General features: G+C 47.0%; 1 protein-coding gene across 1 annotated transcript; it reads left to right on the forward strand.

Moving 5' to 3' along the window:
- The first annotated feature begins 2,450 nt into the window (after positions 1-2,450).
- LOC125542246 (disease resistance protein RGA4-like) lies at positions 2,451-14,215 on the forward strand. Its single transcript, XM_048705203.1, has 3 exons — positions 2,451-3,663; positions 9,956-11,994; positions 13,803-14,215. Exons 1-2 carry the CDS (start codon positions 2,864-2,866, stop codon positions 11,982-11,984), a joined length of 2,829 nt encoding a protein of 942 aa, XP_048561160.1. The 5' UTR covers positions 2,451-2,863; the 3' UTR covers positions 11,985-11,994; positions 13,803-14,215.
- The last annotated feature ends 8,131 nt before the right edge of the window (positions 14,216-22,346 follow it).

A 22,346-nucleotide genomic window follows, 5' to 3' on the forward strand; every position in this document is an offset into this window, starting at 1 on the left:
TTTGCCACATCATAAAAAATGCTGACATGGCATTGTATTGATGATAATGAAACTCCTACGGAGAATAGCCTAACTAGCAGAATTTTTTTGAGCCCATTGTCATAGACACAACCATACGGTAATTAGTTGATTTGTGATTCCTAAGACACAGCATTATGAAACCAATTTAATGGTTGTATCATTATGTCTTCATATAACCTGACGGGAAGTAGTATAATGAAAAATTATAGTTTTAACTTTCATGAGGGGTGCTGGTCTCAAGGAAAATTAAAGTTGCCCTCGATTGGGACGCTCCAAGCTAAAGTAGTACACAATGGCATCGAAAAAGCAAAGATGCTACTCCTCGGAATGGGCATCAAAAAAGCAAAGATTCTGTTGGTATGGACTCCGGACACTTGAATAATCGAAGGAAATATATGCTCGGACATGACGTTCAATAAGCTGCCATCAATAAGAACGCTTAATGTTTACGTTCATATGGATATCCGCACAAAGCAAAGATGACGACCGCTAAAAAAACAAAGATGATGTCTTTATGGTACTCATCAGATTGTTCAAATAATTGAGAAGTGGGAGATGTATGAAAAAAACTCAAAGACGATGACCGCTCTAAAAATCGATGATGATGACCGCTCAAAAAAAAAATCAATTAAGAAGTGGGAGGGGCATGAAAAAAGAAGAAGATAATGACCGCTCAAAGAAAAAGAAGCAAAGATGAAGTCTTTTTGGATAATTATCATATCCTCTTCAATCTTTCTTTCTTTTTTGATGAAAAACGGTAGGGAAGGTCCTATTGTGTAATCTTTGCTACTGTCTCAAATCAATTAATAACTGGGAGATTTGTGGATACTTATTAGAGCGTCCAATCAATTGAGAAGTTGGTAGGGCATGGGAAGAAAAGATGCTGTCAATGTGGACACTCGAACGGTGGGTGTTAAAAGCAAAGATGCGAGGAGAAAAGCTCTGACCTAAAGTGTGATCATGAGGGGTGCGTCGGAAAACACTAACGCTGTCGTTGTGACCTCACATCATGAATAATGTGGCGGGGGCCAATTCACGTGGTGCCCTTTGTGTTACCAAACCATTATAACTAATTAATGCATAAATAAAATAATCAGCCAATCCGATCCGTTCATGGTTTATATACTATACTCTCCTCACTTAACCCAGTAAATTAAAAATGCTATCATCATGGATCAATGTCTAGATCCAAATGCATCTTCAAGGGCTAGCTACTCCCAATGTATATAAGGCTGGTCATACTGAGGAGTAACTTATATTAGAGCATCTCCAACAGCCGCGCTAAATTTGGTTGGATGAACTTGTGGGCATGATTTTGAACTTGTGGGCATGAACTTTTATTTTATCAATTTGTTTGTGTCAAATTTCACATGTTCATTTTTTTTCAAAATATCATATATGCAAAATGCCCGGCGAGTCGCGCGCGCTGTATTTTTGCGCTCTGCTGGAGCGGCGCGCGCGCGCTGCATTATAGCGCGGCTGCTGGAGCCAGCGTAGGCGGGCGCGCAAAACCAGCCGCAGTGCGCGCGGTAAACAGGTTTTTTGCGCGCGGCGCTTAGCGCGGCTGTTGGAGATGCTCTTAGTGTCATGTATATGACACTAGTCTAAGTTACTATTTTTATAGTGCAAAGTAACACGGTAGTAGTATCATAAATGACTTAATTTATTAGCTTGTAGACTCATCCTTTTTCGGGAAGCGCTATGTTATTCTAAACACGTCTTTCCTCATTAACTACATGTCACATAAGCAAAAATCTCTTGGAGTGCGTTATGTTACTATCTAAGTTACTGCCACTATGACTAGCCTAGGACTAGCCACAATGAAGAGTAACATACACTAGTAACATATACAAATCCCTAGACTATGTTACTACCTTCATAGTGGGTAGTAACATAAGTGTGGTGTCTTGCAAAGCTTCATTTATTAGGTTATAATCTCATATTATGTTGGGACATGTGATGTTATAGTAACTAGCTAAGGGTCTGTTTAGTTGGTGACTAGTGTGGCCAAGCCAAAGTGTGGCTAGCCACACAAATATGGCAAGCCACACAAGTGTGGCTAAGAAATTGGACGTCAAACTTTGGCAAAAGTTGGCAAAAAAATGTCTCTATGACAAATGGGCCATATAGGTAATAAAGTGTGGCAAGCCAAAGTGTGGCAAAAACCAAACACATGCCAACTAAAGTATGGCTGCCAAATTTTGGCTTAGCAAACTGTGGCTGGGAACCAAACAACCCTAGGTTACTCAAACTACCTCTTTCTTCATTAACTCATTGCTACATAAGTAAATTTGCTGAGTTGGACTCGATGTTATTGTCGAAGTTACTCCCACCGTGAGTAGTCTAAACATGTCTAACAAAGATTTTTTTAACAATTATTGTATAGATAGAATAATAAGCTACTCCAGTCCTTTCGTAGTATACAAGTCTCCCCGCACCCCTAGCAAATAAAAAATGCTACCATTGTGGATGCCTGCTCTCTCTTCCCCCGACTCTTTTCCCCAACCGCATCCCATTGTCTCTCCAAGTCGCGCGCGCGCACACACACAGCACTGATCTACCTAGGCCACCAAAAAATCTCCACCAGCCAAGCCGCCGCTTGCTGCTGCTGCTCCAAAGTCTCTCTTCTCGTCATCTCCATTTCTCGACTGATCACGGCAAGCCAGCAGCGGGGACCGGGGAGGCATCCAAGGCGGGGCTTGGCTATCATATCTGGCGGGCGCTCTGCTGCGGCGACGCCGGCTAGCGACTCCGACGGCGGCTCCGCCGCGGCGAGCGACTTCAACGGCGCTAGCTTCGTCCATCGCTTCATCAACTCCACCAGTTGACGTCCATTCCCAAAATGATAGGAGGAGAGGTGATTCAAGCAGTGACCTTCGCCAACTCTGTGCTTAGCAAGGTGGCTGATCTGATCACGAGAGAGAAGTCCGTGAAAGGTGCAGTCAAAAGAGGCCTCAATGACATCAAGCTGGATATGAAACTGGTGATCGCCGAAATCGACTCGAATGAGAAGAACCACCAAGGGGCGACACATGAGAGCAAGGTTGTGCTACTGAAGGAGTTGGCTTATGATATCGAGGACTTCATAGATCGTACGTGGGTTCCGGGTGCATCTGGCCCTCTCCGCTCGGTAATTGGCCTGGACCCTCGACCTGAAATAGTGCAAAGAATCGAGCATTTCAAGGGCAGTATCCAGAAAGTACGGACCTGGCAACCTGATGCCGGATCCAGCAATGGCGAAGACAGTGCTGCAACACGGTCGTCCTGTCCTTCAGCCACACCTCCTAATCCTTATAGCCAAGATCTAGATCATGAGGATACCTTCAGGAGCATCTGCAGACACAGATGTGAGCTGGGAATGTTGCTGTCAGCAGCCGAAGGGCAAGAGCTGAAGGTGATCTCGATTGTCGGTTGCCGTGGCGTGGGGAAGACTAGTCTAGCAAGAGCAGTCTACGACGACTGTCGCGACAAATACGATTGCGTTGCTTGGGTGATTGCATCCGAGTACCCCAATCTGGAGGACCTTCTGGCGAAGCTCCTCAAGGAGGCACAAAGGACGGCTAAGCCTACATCTACAGCTGCACAAGGGAGCATCTCCGATACTGAGCAAACAAGCCTTCGAAATTTCTTGAGTGACAAAAGGTATCTCTCTCTCTCTCTCTCTCTCAAAAGTATAGACTTGGTCCCTCAAGATTTTTTGGTAGACATTTGGTCCTTCAAGTCTTAAAACCAGATAAGTTTCGTCCAAAACCAGATTTTGACCGGGTTTGACCATGTTGACCCGGGTTGATCGATGAACAGTAAATTCGAAAAGTTCCAACAAAATATGAAATTTTGTGGCAACCAAGATGCTTTGGTGCTCTAGGTGTTTGTGTGCTGTTTCGACGTTCTAGGAGCTCGTGGTAAAAAAAACAAACAACAAATTTTGACTCACAAAAAAAAGTAAAAAATTGCTTTTGTTTTGCTAGAGCTCCTCGGATATTATTAGACCACAAATATTTACATGCACCTAGCGCACCCAAGCATCTTGGTTGTCACAAAATTTCAGATGTTTTTGAATTTGTTTGCTAAATTTTTGTAATTTATTGTTCAACGGTCAAACGTGGTCAAAACTAGTCAAACCCGGTCAACGTGCTCAAAATCTGGTTTTGGACCAAACTTATCCGGTTTGGAGACTTGAAGGACCAAATGTTTACCAAAAATTCTTGAGGGACCAAGTCTATACTTTGGGGAACTTGAGGGACATATACATATATATATATATATATATATATATATATATATATATCTTAAGCTTTTGGATTGAAATTTCTTTTTTCTGATGGAGACTTGAACTGTAAATTTGAAACATCTTAATAGGAGAAATTTCCTTTTCAACTCAATGAACTTAAACTTCAACAGAAAGTTTTCCAGCTTGAAACATGACATTTCGGAAATTTGCAAATTGAAAAATATATTAAATATAAAAGGATATGTCAGACCTTTCACCATGGTGGCTACAGAATAGAGAAATATGCTAGAATTTCTCTAATAAATATGAAAGAATAGAGTTCACTTGCGGTTGCTAAACCATGCCTGAAGTCTTGTCCCGATCTCTAAACTCTCGAGTTAACAATCTGGATACCCCAATATATATTTAAGTGATTTACCTAGGGTTCATAACCTTCCACCTAGCCTCCTCGAACAGAAATATATGACATGTTAGCTGCGAACCGCTCAAATACATCGGAGACCTATATCTGTAAACTTAAATTTGAGGAACTAGGATGAGACTTTCGAAATAGTTTGGGACCATGGGTGCATTCTAGTAAAAGAGAAAAATCTAGCCTAAGATCCGCTTCACATAATCCCAGAAGACATCCTGCTTTTAGTCCCTCCCCCTCTGCATGACATAGATATGTCCTTTAAATCATGTAGCCCAATTGCTCCCTCCCGTAACACACATAACACTGCCTCAGCTTCCTTAAGTAGCATCGCACCTTATGCAACATTTGTTGGAAAGTAATCTCTGAACAGAATATTGCTATCTCCAAACTATACATGTATCTAATTCTCTCTCACATAAAAAACTAAAGTTGTTTTCTCTATAAATTTCTGTCCCTTAATCCCATCTATTAAGCTGCATGAAGTTACTAATTCAATCCCAAAGTTTAAGCTAACAGAGAAAGATGGACAATTCACTTATACTTCAATACTCTCTCTCACGTGTAGGCTCCATCAGGTTTTGAAGTGAAAATAGGAGTAGGCTACAATTGTTTTCTTTTATTCGAATCTGAGCTCGAGGCCTCTACCTATGATATCATATTAAGTTGCATGAATTGGCCAGTTCAACCCAAAAGTTTAACGACAACATATCATATTTATTGGAAGCCAATCTCGAAAATTTGAAGAAATATCAGTGTCAGCGATACGAGGAATAGGGTCCACTGCCGAACTTGATGCTGCGTCACCAAAGACGTGGCGAGTCAAGGGCATGTGCACGAGCGCCTGCCCCGAGCACTGGGATTGCCCGTCTTGACAAGGGGAGCCCCGCATCAACCCAGGGATCGCCCCCCGAGCACCGGAAGAAATGTGGCTCCCACTCGGGGCACCAAGTGTCGTTCCCAGGCACAGGAAGGATAAAAGGGCCAAGGGTAGGTGCTCGGGGCTCCCGGAGCACCACAAAGCTCTCGGGCGATGGGGTGACCAACCTCTGCTCGGGCACCATCTCCTGGACGATAGGGGCAAGAGTCGGCCCTCTTGGAGCGTCCTCAGCGGTCGGGACAGTCTGAGCTTTCACGGGTGCCCTAAATATAATAAATAAAAAATTCCCGAGCTCGTGTTAGACCCCAAGCACACTAATTAATAGACAATACAAAAGAAGAGTTGGTTGACTTACGGTGTCGTGGGCCTCTTGTACCGCTAGCGGGCGGTTAGGATCTCGTAGCCCGAGTTCGTCTTTGTATACACCTCCTTTTTCTCGCTCATGGGCATGCGCTTGGAGGCGTCCGACCTCTGCTCCTTTGGGTCCCTAAGTGGCGGAGCTTAGGAGCTCCCTTGCCTAGAGCCGTTGCCTAAAGCTAGGCTGTCACCATTGCCTATCGGCTACACGGCGGTGATGGCCACGAGGTAGGAGGGGAAGGGTTCCATGTCGCCTTGCCCTTCGGATCTAAGTGGTCCTCACAGATGGAGTGGGTTCCCGAAGTCATTGCAGTGGGCCCTCGTGGGCATCGCAGGCTCCCGGGTTGTCACCGCACCCGTCGCCCTAGCCCTGTCCGTCGATATAATCCCCCTGGAATCGAACTCATGGAGGGTCGACGGATCACGTTGCATTGTGGATTCTTGCAGAGCACAAGACCTGGGCTGGGCAGCGGCTCGCTTGGGCTGAGGTTCCTCGCTAGGCCGACGTGCGTCCGGCTGATGTCTACGTCGCTGGTTCAGGCCGGGTGCCCCCTCTCCTGCAGCGGTGCCAGCCATCGTCGCCGTCAGACCAGCGTGACTGTGCGAGCACTAGCCGCACCTGGTTGATGCCTTCGAGCAGCAGCTCCCACTGCAGTCCAGTTTTTCGCCTACGCTGGCCCGGAAGGGAGCAGTAGTTACTTGTGTAGGTCAATGATGATGTAGCACCACTGGTTGTGCCAGTCGTCCCACTTGCTCTTCGTGTCCTGCGGGATGTATATACCTGGACGCGAGCCAACTCGAGCCGGCTCGGGCCGAGCCTGCCCAAAGCTCGCCGTTCCTCGGGCCGAGTCGAGCCGAGCTCAATGCTCCGGCGAGCCTCAAAATGGAGCTCGGCCCGGGCTTTGCCCTAGTTCGGTGCAGCTTGGCAGGCTCGCCAAGCCTGCGTGCTCAAGTCACTGCCATGTGGGTCTCCACATGGATGGTCACCAATGGGAGGCGAGTAAGACGGTGGCGGCGCTCTGATGAAGCTGGGTCGTTGCCGATCGTTCAGGAGGAAGACAGCGCGACGCTCCTCGTGGACACGTGCGTGCGCCGAGAAGAAGACGGGTGGTGAGGTCGCCGGCGGCAAGCGAGGAAGACGGCGGCGGCACTCCTCGTGGACGTATGCGGGCACCGCGAAGAAGGTCCAGAGCACGGCCGCGACGATGAGGGGAGCGAGCAAGTGGTCGACGAGGTGAAGGAGGAAGGGCGGACGAGCGGCGAGCCGGCGTCGGCGTCCGGCATGCTGCTGGCGGCGGTGTATCGTGCGGGCGTGGAGATGTGCATAACTGGGCCAAGGCAGCGTGCTGGCTATGGGCTGCGTGAGACAGCGTGCTGGGCTGCTTGCTAACTTGCTAAGGGCTGCGCTGGGCTGCTCTGCCGTGCGAGCTTTGGGCTCGCGAGTCAGCCCGAGTCGAGCCTGGCTCGGCTCGAGGTGAAAACAAGCCCGATTGTGCAACTCGGCTCGGCCTTTTTGTGTTGCGGGCCGAGCCTGACTCGCTCCGAGCCGATGCAAGCCCGGGCCGAGCCCAAAAGCTCGAGATGTACTCATCCCCAAGCTTGTTCTTTAGGAGGATAGTTGCAGCTCGTGGTGGCCTCGATCTGGTCTAAGCCCTTTCTCTTCCCTGCAAACCGCAACACAAAGAAATAGTGAAACAACGCCACTGACAGCATCGCTCTCGCGGAGTTCGGGAAGAGATGGACCAGATAGATCTGGTACACCGTCAGCACCAATATCGCTGCTATGAAGCTTCTGAAGATTATCGTCTCCTCCGGCCTTGGCTCCAACGGATATGTTGCCGGCCTTGCCATCGCCACTCCTTCCTGGCCCTCAGGGACCAGCATCTTCCGCATTCTTGTCTATGCCCTCTTCATTGAGGGGGCGAGACATCACGAGGTTTGCTTTGCCGGCTGAGGTGGATGAGGGAAGAGCGTTGCCCTGCGTAGCTGGCATCTCTTCATGGCGGTAGTATGGCATGCAAAGCTGGAAGAAAGAAAGTGAAGGGACTCAAGTTGGAAGAGAAGGCAAAAAGGCGTAGGGAGAAATCAAGTCTAAGGGAATGGCTTGTGAAGAACCGAGGTTGAGGGCAACGGTTCTTGGTGGTAGAGTGCGCCTCCGCACGACGCACATAAGTCAGAGTGGTTTCCTCAAAGTGCGTGTGTAGTGGGCCGACATCTTCAAAGCACGTTCCCCTACTACACGCAGAAGTCGGAGCGGTTCCCTTGAACCACACACAGAGTGAGTCGGTGTTGGCGTTGGCCCATTAAAAGTAAGCCTCATCCCTAGTTTCATCCCCTTCAGGATCTTCACCTGATGACAGGGTCGGGGGCTACTGTCAGCGATACGGGGAACATGACCCCCTAAACTGCCGACATGGGACAAACTTGACACTACGTCACCAAGGACATGGCGAGTCAAGGGCATGTGCACGTGCGCTTGCCCTGAGCACTGTGGCTGTCCGGCTTGACAAGGGGAGACTCGCATCAACCCGGGGGGTTGTCCTCCGAGCACTCAAAGGAACGTGGCTCCCACTCGGGGAGCCAAGTGTTGTTCTTATGCACATGAAGGATAAAAGGGCCAAGGGTACACAAAGCTCTTGGGGCTCCAGCTCCACACCAGAGCCAGCTCCCCAATCTCCGCGCCGTAATCTCGAAGGTCTATTTAATGAGGGTCTTTCGGCATACCTACTCCATGTCTGCTACAAATGATGATGCCGGAATCTTGGGTAGGTTCCATTCCCTAGTTGACAGGCTTTGTCAGCTATCTGTAGTCTTGGGACCCACCTACGGAAATCTCCGGCTACAACGACAATCCTCCAACTACCGGCATGGGTCGCCCATGGAGGACACGTGAGCAACAATACCACCCCGCTTTTTACAATACGGCCATTGTAGTGCTCTGAGTCTATAACGGGAGAATGGGGGCCATAAAAAAGGTTTCGGTCTTTGAATTTCTAGTAGACTCGGTCTCTCGTTGTAATCTTCCATACAATCATTCATACACAAAGAGCGGGATATATAGGGTATTACACTTAGAAGGTGGCCCGAACCTGGGTAAACACATCATCTTATCTCCTGTTTGTGACTTCATGTAGCTTTTAAATGATTAGCCGCCGATCGAATTCCAAGGGGATCCACCCGGATCACCATTGCCGATGCTTGTTCTCTGACAATCAGTTTCTTAAAAATTATATCATGTATTCTCTCCCATGAATCAGTAAAGTTTTAGAAACAAGAGAATGGCTTATATTTTTCGTAGTATTTTATTATAACCATATATATTATTATTTTGTGAGATTTAAATAATATATTTAATAGTAGACATTAGAATTGGGTAACTCTGTTTGCACTTCTATTCAGAACCAAATTTGGTAGTAAAATGACATATACTGAAGTATGGCCACGCAATTGTGCAAGATATATATTTGGCTACTTTAATTAAAATAAAATATGAAAAATATATTTTGATGTGCAATTCAAAGTTTTCTTCCGCTGGTATGATGATGATTATACGTTTCTGCAAGCATGGTATACTGGAGTATGAGGACTGTCAGCTGATTAGTCTTTTTCTTCCGCTGGTATGATGATGATTATACGTTTCTGCAAGCATGGTTTCTCCTGGGTTGGGGGGTGGTGTTTTTAAGTAAACATCTATATTTCTGCAAATGATACTATGATGCACAAATGGATGTGTGGTTTGTGTTAAGTTTTTAATTTCCTATTAAATCTACCATGACTATTTCATATATGAGGATTTTAATTGTCCTTCGAAAGGTACCAAGTTTGATACCTAGATATTAAAATTAATTTAGCACTATCTAGATTCTAGAGGTACCAATTTTGGTTCCCTTTATGCTGAAAGTAATGGTGCCTCCAGGTATGTTTCCAAGGCTGATAAAGAAAATGCTTTTCATAATTTTCATAAATATATATATACACATACAGATTTTTCCTGATTTAATAAAGAAAATGGTTGTTTCTAAGAGTAATGTTTACATTGTGCTTGGTGAACCAGGTACTTTGTTGTTATTGACGATGTGGACCGTCTAGAAGTGTGTCAGGCTATAAAACGTGAATTCCCTAAAGATGGCCACAGTAGCAGAATAATTGTGACCACAAGCATGCACTCTATTGCGGCTGAATGCAGCTCGGGCAGTCATGTGTATACAATGCAATGTTTGGACAAAGATGAGTCAGAAGAAGTATTCTGGGGATCCGTTGGTCAAGAGAATCAGACGCCAGCCCTACGGCGGGCTTCAGAAGGCATCATCAAGAAATGTGGGGGCTTACCTCTCGCGCTGATCAGCGTAGCCAATTATTTGCGTCGGCGAGGCCAAACCGAGAATCATGTGGCAGGAGGACTCACAACAGAGCACTGCAAAAGTACTGCCTGCACGCTCGGAGACAAGATACTAAAAGGTCATGATGAGTTCTTGGAAATCAATAGAGCTCTTCTCCAGTGCTACAACAACCTTCCAGACCATGACCACCAGAGCTGCTTGCTTTATGCCAGCGTGTTCCCCAGAGGCCGCCCAATTAACAGCAAAGTTCTGCTTAGAAGATGGATGAGTGAAGAGTTTGCTGCACATGGCACCGTCAGTAATGAAGAAAGTGTCAAAAGTTGTTTAGAGGCCTTCATTGAGCGGTGTATCGTTGAACCAGTAGAGATAAAAAATGCTAGGGTAGCCAGGTGCAAGGTTCACAGCATAATGCTCGAGTTCATCATCCACAAGGCCGTCTCAAAGAAATTTGTTGCTCTGGTTGACAAGGATGAGCTCGTGTCCAACAATGGTACTATCACCAATGTTCGTGTCCGCCGACTCTCTGTTCAGGATAGCACCAAGGAAGGAGTTGATGATGCTGTGTGTTCTGCGAGGGGTATTGACTTATCTGTTGTGAGGTCACTAACAATCTTCGGAAGCCCTCTTCTTGACCTCCAAGACTGCGAGTTACTGCGAGTTCTGGATCTTGAAGGTTGCAAAGGGGTAAACAATGATACTGTTCTCAAAGCCATATGCAAGCAGCGGTTTCTCAAGTATCTCAGCCTGAGGGGCACTGATGTTGACCATCTTCACCAAAAAATAAAGCACCTAGTGCATTTGGAAACACTGGATATTCGAGACACATTGGTGGAAGTCGTGCCCATTGAGGTCATCAGGCTACCACTGTTAGCTCACCTGTTTGGCCGGTTTGAGCTACCCCATGGAATCAAAGAAGAAATATCAAAGCAAAGCAAATTGCAGACTCTGGCTGGAGTCGTGGTTACCGAGGCAGACAAAAGTTTTGAAAACATTATACTTCATGCCCGAAAACTGAGGAAGGTTAAGATCTGTCAAGCAACATCATATTCCTCCAACAGCCGCAATAGATGGATGAATCCACGTAGCAATTCGCCGCTTAAGGAGCGCTTCACCGGTAGCAAAGCTCTCCAGATTCTATCAATTGATTCAAGTGACTTGGCTAAAGAGTTCATAAGGTTCCTACAGGCTCCCTGTGCAATTACATCTATCAAACTACGGGGGCAGCTGGACAGATTACCTGCTACTCCTGCCTTAAGGGAGCTGTGCGATCTAAATAGGCTGCTACTTATCTCAACTGGTTTGAGCATTGAAGACTTATCTGCACTGCAAAGTTTACCTTGCTTGGAATATCTCAAGCTAGCAGAAGATGGGCATGGGTTTCGGGGCAGGAGCTTCGTTGTGAAGAGTGGTGGATTCCCAAGCCTGAGGCGACTGTGCTTCGAAGCCCCAAGGCTCCCACAAGTGAAAATCGAACAAGGATCCATGAAGTCTCTCACCATACTTGACCTACTTTGCCCAGATCCAGTTATTCCAGAGCCTCGTTTGGGAAGACCTTGGTGTTTCCTTCAGCTAGAGACCAGGCTTGGCGTGGAAGGTGTATCGTATCTTGAGAATCTCAAGGAGGTGATCCTCCACCACTCTATGCGGGAGTCAGAAGTGCAAGCTTGGAAAGAGGAAGCCATTAGGCACAACAAGAAGCCATCTGTGAAGAGGCAACCACAACCAACCATCCATGCGGCATAACCATGAATACGTACGTGTTTGTCACCTTAATTTAATTACCTGTCTTTTTAATCTCGTTTGTTCAGTTCAAAGTCACCTTTGCCTGTCACCTGTCAACCATGAGGCAAGGTGACTCGATGTCACCTTTCCTTTTTGATCTTGCGGTGGATAATCTATCTATCATGTTTGATAGTGTTTGAAGGGGATCTGGTCTGTGGCCTTGCCAAAGATCATAAAGATAATGACGTGTGCATTTTGCAATATGCAGATGACACCATCCTTCTCTTCCAAGATAATTTGGAATAGGCCAAGAATGTTAAAAGAATTCTAAGTCTCTTTGAAATCATGTCGGGCCTGAAAATTAACTTTCATAAGAGTGAAGTGATATGTGTAGGTTTGGAGGAAAATAGAATTAAACTTTTCGAGGACATTCTCACTTGCAAAAGAGGGAACCTTCCGTTTAGATGTCTTGGAATTGCAGTGGATGAACACAGACTAAAAAACAGTGACTGGAATCCTTCTATAAATAAAACAGAGAGGAGAATGGGGGGTTGGTTAGGGAGGTTTCTCAATATGGCCGGGAGAATGACCCTGATTAATTCCTCCTTGACTAGCCTGGTCCTCTTCATGCTTTCATTTTATGGGCTACCAAAAGGAGTAAAAAAGAGGTTGGACTGACCCAGAGCTAACTTTTTATGGAGTGGAGAGGAAAACAAGCATAAATATCACTTGGTTGCTTGGGAGAAAGTATGTAGACGAAAAGATCTGGGTGGTTTAGGGATTTTAGACAGGTTAGTAAAAAAACAAGGTGACTCGCATTTTTGGCAGGGGCTGCCGAAATGCAAAAACTTGTTCCTAACTTGCTGCAGATTTAAGATAGGTGATGGGAAGAAAACTAGATTTTGGGAAGACGTGTGGATTGGGAAACAAAAATTGTCGGATGCTTTTTCTAATTTGTACAATGTCTCACTCAATCAAAACATTACTGTCTGTGAAGTTATCTCTTCCAACTTGGCCATTCTTCAATTTAGAAGACCGCTGGTGGGGGAAAGAGCAGCTCAATGGCTAGAGCTGGTGGAAATTTGTAGGAAAGTCAAGTAAAACAATAATAATGATAAGTTGCATTGGATACCTGACGTATCAGGGGCGTTTAGTGTGAAATCCTTTTATTCTGTTTTACAAGTTGGGGAAAAATGTCCCAACAGCTTCCTATGGAAAGTTAGGGCCAGTTTTTTTCGGCGATTCTCCCAGAATCGCCCTCCTCCCCAGCTTCTCCCAAAATCGCCACTCCATAATTTTTTTACAATCCTATCTAGTTAAGGTCTAATTAGCTAGGATTGTAAAAAACATATGAAGTAGTGATTCTGGGAGAAGCTAGGGAGGGGGGCGATTCTGGTAGAATCGCCCAAAAGAACTGGCCCTTAAAATCCCTCCGAAAATCAAAACATTTATCTAGTTAGTTATGAAAAAAGTATACTGACTAGAGATGTTTTGTTATATAGAGAAGGAAAATGTGAAGAGAAATGACTTTTTTGTAATGGAAAAGAATCAATCAACCATTTGTTCTTCCGATGTCTGCTTGCCAGATACACGTGGAATGTGGTCAGTCATTGCACTGGGTTCCGATGTGACTTCGGTGATATGGACACATGCCTACATGGTTGGCTTGGGGGGTTTGGGTCAGAGAATAAGAAAAAAGTCTTTGTAGGGGTGGCAGCTCTAATATGGAGTATTTGGAAAGCTAGCAATCTAGCGTGTTTTCAACACATTTGGCCTGCTGATCCTAGTGTAATAATGTTCAGAATGTCACATTGGATTAATGAATGGAGTTTTTTGCAGGTGAGGGAGGATGCAAAAGTGGAGTTACAACAGGGCGCAAGGTTGCTGGATCGAGTCAGCAGTGATGTTTTCCAGTCAAGACAGGGTGGGCGAGCTGGGTGCCTAGGCTGAAGAATTGCTGAGATGAGAAATGGAAAATCTATGTAATCACAGGGAGGAAAAAGTGGCGGGTTTTTATGTTTCAGGATAGTTTGCGAGTGTGAAACCTGGATTTTACTCGTGTAATAAGGTTGACTGGGGGAAGAGGGGGTACTATGTCAAATGGTACATAGAGCCAGAGGGGGTTATGCGTTCTCGTAGTGCGCATAGTAGTGATTGAAAGGGAAAGGGGTGTGTTTTGGTTGTATCAAATACTGCATGGTTTCGTTAATGAAATCGGGGGAAAGATCCCTTTCTTTAAAAAAAAGTTCAAAGTCACCTGTAAAAATGTTGAACTTAACCCTCTCGCCTGTGTGTTTTTTTTTTGAGGGCAAGCATTAACCTTTATTAAGCAACGACTTGGGCTAAATCGCCCATTACAGCGTCAGCTACAAGAGCTGGAACATCATCATCGGATACAAGCACTCCCCCAGAGGGGAGAGATAAGCCTAGTTTGGCTAACTGGTGAGCCGGCATATTGGCCTCACGTCTACAGTGGAGCACAACACAAGAGCTGTCGCCTGTGTTTTCAGTTAGCTGTTTAGTTGTAGTTTCCTTCAGTTAGCTATTTCTTCAGTTAAGAATAAGCAGGTCCGTGCCGTGAGCTTGTTCAGGCATGGATCAAGTTAGCTTTCTGTTAGTTGTTAGCGGCCACAACTGTAACCGTGGGATGGCACGATGTAGCGCAGGGATGGCCGCCTCGTTGAGGCTAGCTGTTACCTCTGCCGGCAGTGTATGGATTTATTTGATGCAGTCGACAGCACAACTAAACCTATAGCCATGCAATTCTATTATCAAATATCTCAAACGAGCACTAAGGAAGTTGACACAAGCAACAGCAACAAGAATTGTGGTATAATACGCTCACTATGACAGATTTGAGCAACTGGTTCTTGTGAAACCAAACAGGTAAGCAAGAGACCACGCGAAACACTTGGTTAAGCGTCAAAAACAGCCAATTCAGAAGTAAGCCAATGGTGAAATACGATAGTCTGCAGTCGAATTAGCACTACCTAGGTTAAACATGTCACCTGGAGGTGGCATCTTTCTCCCCTGCTTGCAACAGCGATCTAGCACGCAGAGCGCCTCCTCGGGCTCGGCGACTCTCCGCAAATACATCGAGCGATGAGGGTAGCGAGGAGTCCCCGCCGCCTCCATCGCCGCCAGAGCTAGGGTTTGCTCGGCACATGTCCTATCTTACTAGGCTATGGGCTGCCATTCTGCAATGAAACCTTGCCAATTCATTGACCTTTGGTAGCGTCGCTTTCCTTCCAACAGAAAAATGAGCCCATAACTTCGAACTGAAAAAAGCGCGGCCCATCCATACTTTTGCCTAGTATATGCACAGATATCGTCCAACGACTCCAATCTTCATTTCTCAAAAAAAAAAAAACCCGACTCCAATCTTCTTTTTGAAGATCAGTACAGATGCAAGCGTTCATACATACGCGCATACACTCACTCCTATAAACACACGCACACACTCTACCTCTATGAGCATCTTTGAGAGATTGAGCCGCCATGTCATCTTGAAATTTACGAAGTCACTGTAGGCGTCTCGTCGTCGACGAGAACGTCTCCTCCCACTGAAAGCGCATCGTTGAAAATACTAAAATAAATTCAGAAATAATGCAAGCACCAGGAAACCCTGGTGGGCTGGGGATACTACGGTCCCTCTAACCATCCAACCACAGGTTGGTTCGCAACGACTCCAATCTTCAGCTACCACGAGTCTACAACTAATCCGCTTAACAAAGAGAAGAAAAAAAATCAACGCAATGCACCGTACGAACCAGGAAGTGATACAAAAATGCACTCCAACAAAGACATGCACGTTCATAGGCTTACCTTGCACACTTTTAAATCCCAAGTGCCCCATTCTATATGCCCATGAGGTTGCTATCTTCCTTGCCAGTTCGACATCTGAGTTTCTTACACAAGTCACGGTCGGCACCTTTTATGGATCGGAGTGAGTAGCTAAGGGCCTCTTTGATTCGCGGGATTGTAAAAACATGGGAATAGGAAAAACATAGGATTGAAATGTCATGCTCATCTCAATCCTATAGGAGTTTAGGTTGTTTGATTGCATCATAGGAAAAACGAAGGATTCTTTTAAAGAGGTTTGACTGGATGCCAGAAATCCTATGGGAAGTAGTACAAAAAATACCTTAGGAAAAATTCCTGTAGGATTCAATCCTATGAATCAAACAACCAATATAGAAAAAATTCCTAAGGATTCTAATCCTCCAAAATTCCTATGCAAATCCTTTGAATCAAAGGAACCCTAAATGCACACATTTTCCTCTCGCCCATTTCGGTTGCTAACCAACCTAACCCATGGGTATAAGAGATTCAAACAAAGCACGCAACCGATCACTGATCATTGGGCACTTGGGTAGTGTATACGCAGAGATGTCAATTTCACATGCGGCGCCAGGTCGGATCGGACAGTTGACCGACTCACTGCACACGAGCACTCTCTCGGCGCCGAGAAGGACAAGGAGTGACCTCGAGCACAGTCAGCTCCGTGATGCTACACGCGATTTTCATTGCTCATCACCTCGATCTTATTCTCTACCGGGGACTAGTCATTATCATATCAGCTTCTGCTCTCTTTTCTAAAATAAAAATAAATAAAATAAAAACAGCTTCTGTAGCTGCTTCGCATGGAGTGCACGAGCTTTTAAATCTATAAGGGCGGATCGTCTGCACATTTCCAGATCTTATAAATCCCCGTGTTGTATATGTGAGAGCCTCGGCCCCGTAGGAAGGAGGCATATAAGCCTGGAAGAGGAGGGTGCGAGTGATGTCGTTGAGTGTGCGAATAGCACGCTCAGCCTTGCCGTTGCGGGCAAGACATATGTAGGTGAATGCCGTTGCGGGCAAGGAACTCGACAAAGGTGGAGTTAACGAACTCAGTGCCATTGTCGGTTTGGAAGGACATGACCGGGAGATTGAATTGTGTGCGTGCATATGCTACAAAGTTAACGAGGATATCACATGTGTCGGATTTCCGGTGGAGTGGGAAGGTCCACATAAAATGAGAAAAATCATCGACAATAACCAAGTAATATTTGAAGCCAGAGTTACTAGCAATAGGTGATGTCCACAAATCGCAATGATGCAATTGGAACGGAACGATACAAACTGTGGATGATCTAGAAAATGGTAGACGCACGATGCTTGCCAAGTTGGCATCCATGACACACTTGAGTACTTTTATTATATGAAATAGCAAATTCTGAAGATAAATGTGACATAGAGTCATGACCCGAATGTCCTAAGCGACGATGCCATAGCTCCGATGCGGTGGTGGTGGCGACGAGTCCAAACGGCGAGGTGGTGGTGTTGGTGTTGGCGAAGAACTCGTAGAGTTGACCAGGGCTACTGCAGCGAATAATCTCGCGCCGAGTGTGAAGATCCTTAATAGAAAAACCACACGGGTCATATTCAACGGAAACGGAGTTATCAATGGTAAACTGATGAGTAGAAAGAAGATTTTTGATGATATCTGAAACAACTAGAACATTGTTAAGGTGGAAAGTGTGGCTAGTTGTGCGGAGAGTAACGTGGCCGGTGGCGGTGATGGGAAGAGGATCGCCATTGCCAACGGTGACACGAAGAGAAGGAGGAGGATGGGAGGGGTGGAGAGTATACAGGGTCGGAGACCATGTGCGAGGTTGCGCCGGAGTCCATGATCCATGCGCCCGGCGTGGAAGGGCCGGTGGCTGGAGAGCCGGCAGTGGCGTTCAGGGCGGCGACGAGGGCGGAGCAGTCCCATGCTGGGCCGGAGGTGTAGGGCGCCGCGGGTGGAGGCGGGTTAGTGCCCCATGCCTGGCCGTGCAGCGGCGCCAGTTGGGTTGTGTAAGCAACCTGACCTGGGGGCACCCAGGTAGACTGACGGGACGGTGACGCTGGAGATGCGGACCGCGGGGCCGGCCCGAGGAGGCCAGCGCCCCCGGCAAGAGGAGCCGGCGCGGCGTAAGGGCGCCAGGCGGGCTGCATCTGCTGGGTCTGGCCGGTGTACGGGTGGAAGCAAATCCACGGGCCGGGTGCCGCGCGGGGGGGGGGGGGGGGGGGGGGGGGGGGGGGGGGGTGAGTGGTGTTGGAGTTGGCTGCACCCCCGCCGGCGTTCTTCTTCTTCGACCAGCGGCCGCCGTTGCCGTTGTGACCGCCCGAGTTGCCGTGGTCGCCTGAGTTGCCGTTGGTGGAGGACCCGGCGGTGTTGCCGTAGAGAGCGACTTGAGACGACACGGAGCCACCGGGAGCGGCGTTGGCGAGCTGGTTCTCCCATAGAAGGAGGATGGAGCGCGTCTGTAGGAAGGTGGGAGCCGGAACTTGCATCTTGACGAGGGTCGTGATGTCGGAGAAGCGCGGGTTGAGGCCCCGAAGGCAGGTGAGGACCAAGGTCTGGTCGGTCACGGGCTGCCCCACGTCCGCCAGCGCGTCGGAGAGGGCCTTCAGGTGGTGGCAGTAGGCGGTGATGATGAGGTCGCCCTGGACGATGGCCCGGAACTGCGCCTCGAGGTAGACGGCCCGGGTGAGCTAATTGTCGAGGAAGAGGTTCCGAATCAGCGCGTAGGCGTCATACGCGGTCTGATCTTGGGCCATGATGGTGTCCAGGATGTCGTCGCTGATGATGGTGACGGCGAAGATGTGATCCATGAGCTCGTACTTGCCGAGGAGGATAGTGATGAGCATGCGCCATTGGCGTAGTTGGACTGCTGCAGGTCGAGGACGACGGGGACGTGCGTCTTGACGCTAGCCACGTGGACGGCCTGAGATGCCGGCAACGTGAGGGCGGGTGATGCGGCAGCGGCGGTGGAGTTGGTGAGGGCCCTGGAGGTTTGCGCCCCGAGCATGGACGACGAGGATGCGGAGGTAGACATGGCGGCGATCTGGGAAGGGAGGAGGGACCGCGGCGGCGCCTAGGGTTTGGGGCGGCGGCGGTTGAGGCTGGAGCGCCGGAAGCTAGGGTTTTACGAAAGAAAGGCTGATACCATATAAACGAGAATCAGTTTGAGGGAAGACGCCTCTCAAAGAGCGATCGGCTCATATATTTATAGCAAGATTATAAGTCTTGAAGACCAAGAAAGGAACCTATACGCGTATATGTACAACCCGTATGCAAACGGGAATATGTGTTGTTAGCTATGCAAAGTCATACTTTAACAATCAGGCTTGGAGAGCGTGGCCATATCGTTGGAGGTCCGGGATGCCGAGGCCACCGAAGGCAAGAGGGCGGCAAACCCGGCCCCAATTGACTAGACAGTGGCCACCATTGGCCGTCTTGCGGCCGTGCCAGAGAAAAGCGCGGACGAGACGAGTGATCCGTTGGAGGATCGATGGATGCAGCGCCATGGCAATGAGAACATGAGTTTGCATAGCGGAGAAGACGTGTCGTATGAGCGCCAGTCGCTCACCACGGGAGAGCATGCATGGAGGCCCACGTATAAGGGCCAATCGTCTGCACATTTCCAGATCTTATAAATCCCCGTGTTGTATATGTGATCGGTGTGTACTTTCTTACATGATGTCGCTTTCGTCCTTGATGGTGGAAGCCCGTGAATTAAAAGGACCTGTGAATGTACTATATATGAGATACTGAAGATGCAACAACCTTCACTCTGAAAGTGGCGAACACACGCAGCAGCAGAGACGGTTTAACCACCACGGGATCGAGAGACCACATCGACCGTTGTTTACTGGAGTACTATACGAGGCTGGATTTAGTTTGAGACATTTAGCAGCAGGTGGCCAGTGCCAATCAGGTCTTAAGTCCTAACAAGTGTTGCAAGACCCTGTTTTTTTTGTACAGTCAATTAAGTTCAAAAGACATGCATGATGTACGGCAGGGGGATCAGGATTAATCAAGCACGCACTTTTTTAGCATCAAATCAAGCACGCACATGCTAAGCCGGACAGGCCCCTATGCCTATGGGGAAGAAACACGTAGCCGCGTTGATGTGTGCAACCACACGCTAGCAGCTAGCGCGGCACATAAACAAATTAGCCAGACGTACGCACAGCCTGATATGATCGTGCACACGATGGATGGATCGATCGCATTGGAGTATATTGTCATGGTGGTGTCACGGCAGATGCCATAGGATAGATTAAGATGGGAGGTAATAGCACCCCAAATCCACAAACTTGCACAGAATGTGGTGTTTTAGTCCAAAACTTGCAAAATGTTACTGAGGACTCCACAAACTTGATACCCTATGTGATGTTTTGGTCCACAGCCACTCACAACGTGACATGTGGCAGTCCAGGGGTGGACCGGTCAGCTGTGGCAATTTTGCACAAAGGCCCCTGGCGTTCACTTGATTCAACCCGCACTACATCCCACCTGAATTAAATGCAACAGGAGTTCGCAGATACGTTCGATCTCTCCCGCTGTCCTGTCGGGGGAGACAGTGTGTGTGGTGATTTCTTGATGACGGTTGTCATGGCGCCGTCGTCGCCGGAGTTCACCGGCGGGATTGAGCCACCTCTTTCCGCTCATCTCATCCGGCCGTTCGGCGTCATCCCACCGGACTATGGTGAGCTCCTGTCCCCTCTTCCGCCTCTTCCTTGTTCCACCCGTGCTCTGTTTCCTTGTCGCCGGTTTGTCGTCGCCGTCCACATCAGCCTCGCCGCGTCTGTGTGTCTCACGGTGGCGTGCTTGTTGGATGTTGTTTGTTTTTTCTTACAGCAGTAAAGCTAGGGTTTTTGCGTAGTGGGTTTTGGCCGAGTAGATTAGGTTAGGTTTTAACCTCGCAAAGTCTTGGGTTTGGCCTAACAAGTGGTTCCTTCTTTCTCGTTCACATGTTAGCTTGTTAGACGCGAGTTGTTCGGTCCTCCATTCATGTGCATCGGAAGCAAATCTGGCAATAGTGGATTGTGTTCATTGCCACCAAATTGAGTTGTCCAATGCTAATGCTTACTTGTGCAATGGTGTTAGTGATGCCACCAGTTGGTTGTGTTCAATGGCAGCAACTTCAGTTAGCCCAAGTCTTGCTTTTTGGACATTTCACTGAATTTTTTCAGTTAACTATAGTTATCTGAATTTTTTCAGTTAACTGTAGTTATCTGAATTTTGTCAGTGCACTGTAGTTATTCACAATGTTTTCAGTGCACTGTAGTTAATTGAACATCTTATTTAACTGAACTTCTGAGCTAACTGAATTTTACTGTTAATTTTATACATCACTGTGCAATGCTTACAAATTACACATCTTTGATGCAGTGTGTGATTCAGCAAATGGACAAAGGGTGGACACTTCTTTCTTTACACTTGAACTTGAGCATGGTGGACTTTTCTGTGGCCCAATCAGTAATTTGGAGTACTGGAACCCTTCAGTGGAAGTTCTTGATTATGTTGATGCTACCACATTCTCATATTCTTTCCTTGAAGACCACCTAACTTGGTTGGGATATCCAGTGGATGAGCACATACTTTACTGGTGCTTGCCTGACAAATCAATTGCAGATGGTTTGGTCAGAATTAAATCTGATGATGATGTGCAACACATCATCAGAGCTAGTGTCAATCATAAAGTGCTTGCTCTTATGGTTGACCATGCAGATTTTATCAGCAATTTCAGGGTTGAATCCATATGCACATTGCCATCAATTCTGTGCCCTATTGCAATGCACACTGCAAGTGAAGCATCTTTCCACCAGAGTGTAATTTCTGTCAATGAAGATGAGCCATTTTTAGAGTTTCCTGCAACTGGAACAGAACCTGAAAGCTTGGTTATACAAGGTGTAGATCACAATTTGCAAACTAAAGATGGAGCAACAATAATTGAAGACATAGTTGTTTTTGACTCAGATTCCAGTGACAGTGATTATGACATAGATGAGGGGGATGATGATCTTTATGATGACAACATTGACTTTAATGTTGATGAAGAAGCTGAGGAAGAAGAGGATGATGTGGAGGTAGATGACTATTTGCTTGATGATGAAGATCTTAATCTGCCCATTGAGGAAGCAGAGCAGTTGAGGTACAAGTTTAATGCCTTCAATTCAAAGGTGGACATGGCTGCCCCTGCCTTCAAAGTTGGGATGGTCTTTGCTGATGTGAAGGAGCTTAGACTTGCTATTACTGCATATTCTGTTAAGAACAGAGTTCAGATCAAGAAGTTAAAGAATGACAAAACTAGAATAGAGGCTGTTTGTGAAAGAGGTTGCCCATGGTGGCTAAAAGCTGGGAAGGACAACAGGACAGGTGGATTTGTAATCAAGGCTTACTATGGAGAGCACATTTGTCAGAAGAAATAGAAGATAACGCAGATGACAGCTAAGTTTCTGTGCTAGTATTTCATAGATGAGTTCAGGGATGACCAGAAAATGTCACTTGGTACATTTTCAAGAAAAATCACCAAGCCATTCAATGTGACCCTTAACAGATGGAAG

This window comes from Triticum urartu, chromosome 3 (genome assembly GCF_003073215.2).
Source record: "Triticum urartu cultivar G1812 chromosome 3, Tu2.1, whole genome shotgun sequence".
Classification (NCBI taxonomy): Eukaryota; Viridiplantae; Streptophyta; class Magnoliopsida; order Poales; family Poaceae; genus Triticum; species Triticum urartu.

Excerpts from the sequence above, each read along its gene's own strand:
- LOC125542246 (XM_048705203.1), top strand. The coding sequence starts at position 2,864 with ATGATAGGAGGAGAGGTGATTCAAGCAGTGACCTTCGCCAACTCTGTG. Across the intron at positions 3,664-9,955 it reads AATTTCTTGAGTGACAAAAG|GTACTTTGTTGTTATTGACG; the intron begins GTATCTCTCTCT and ends TTGGTGAACCAG.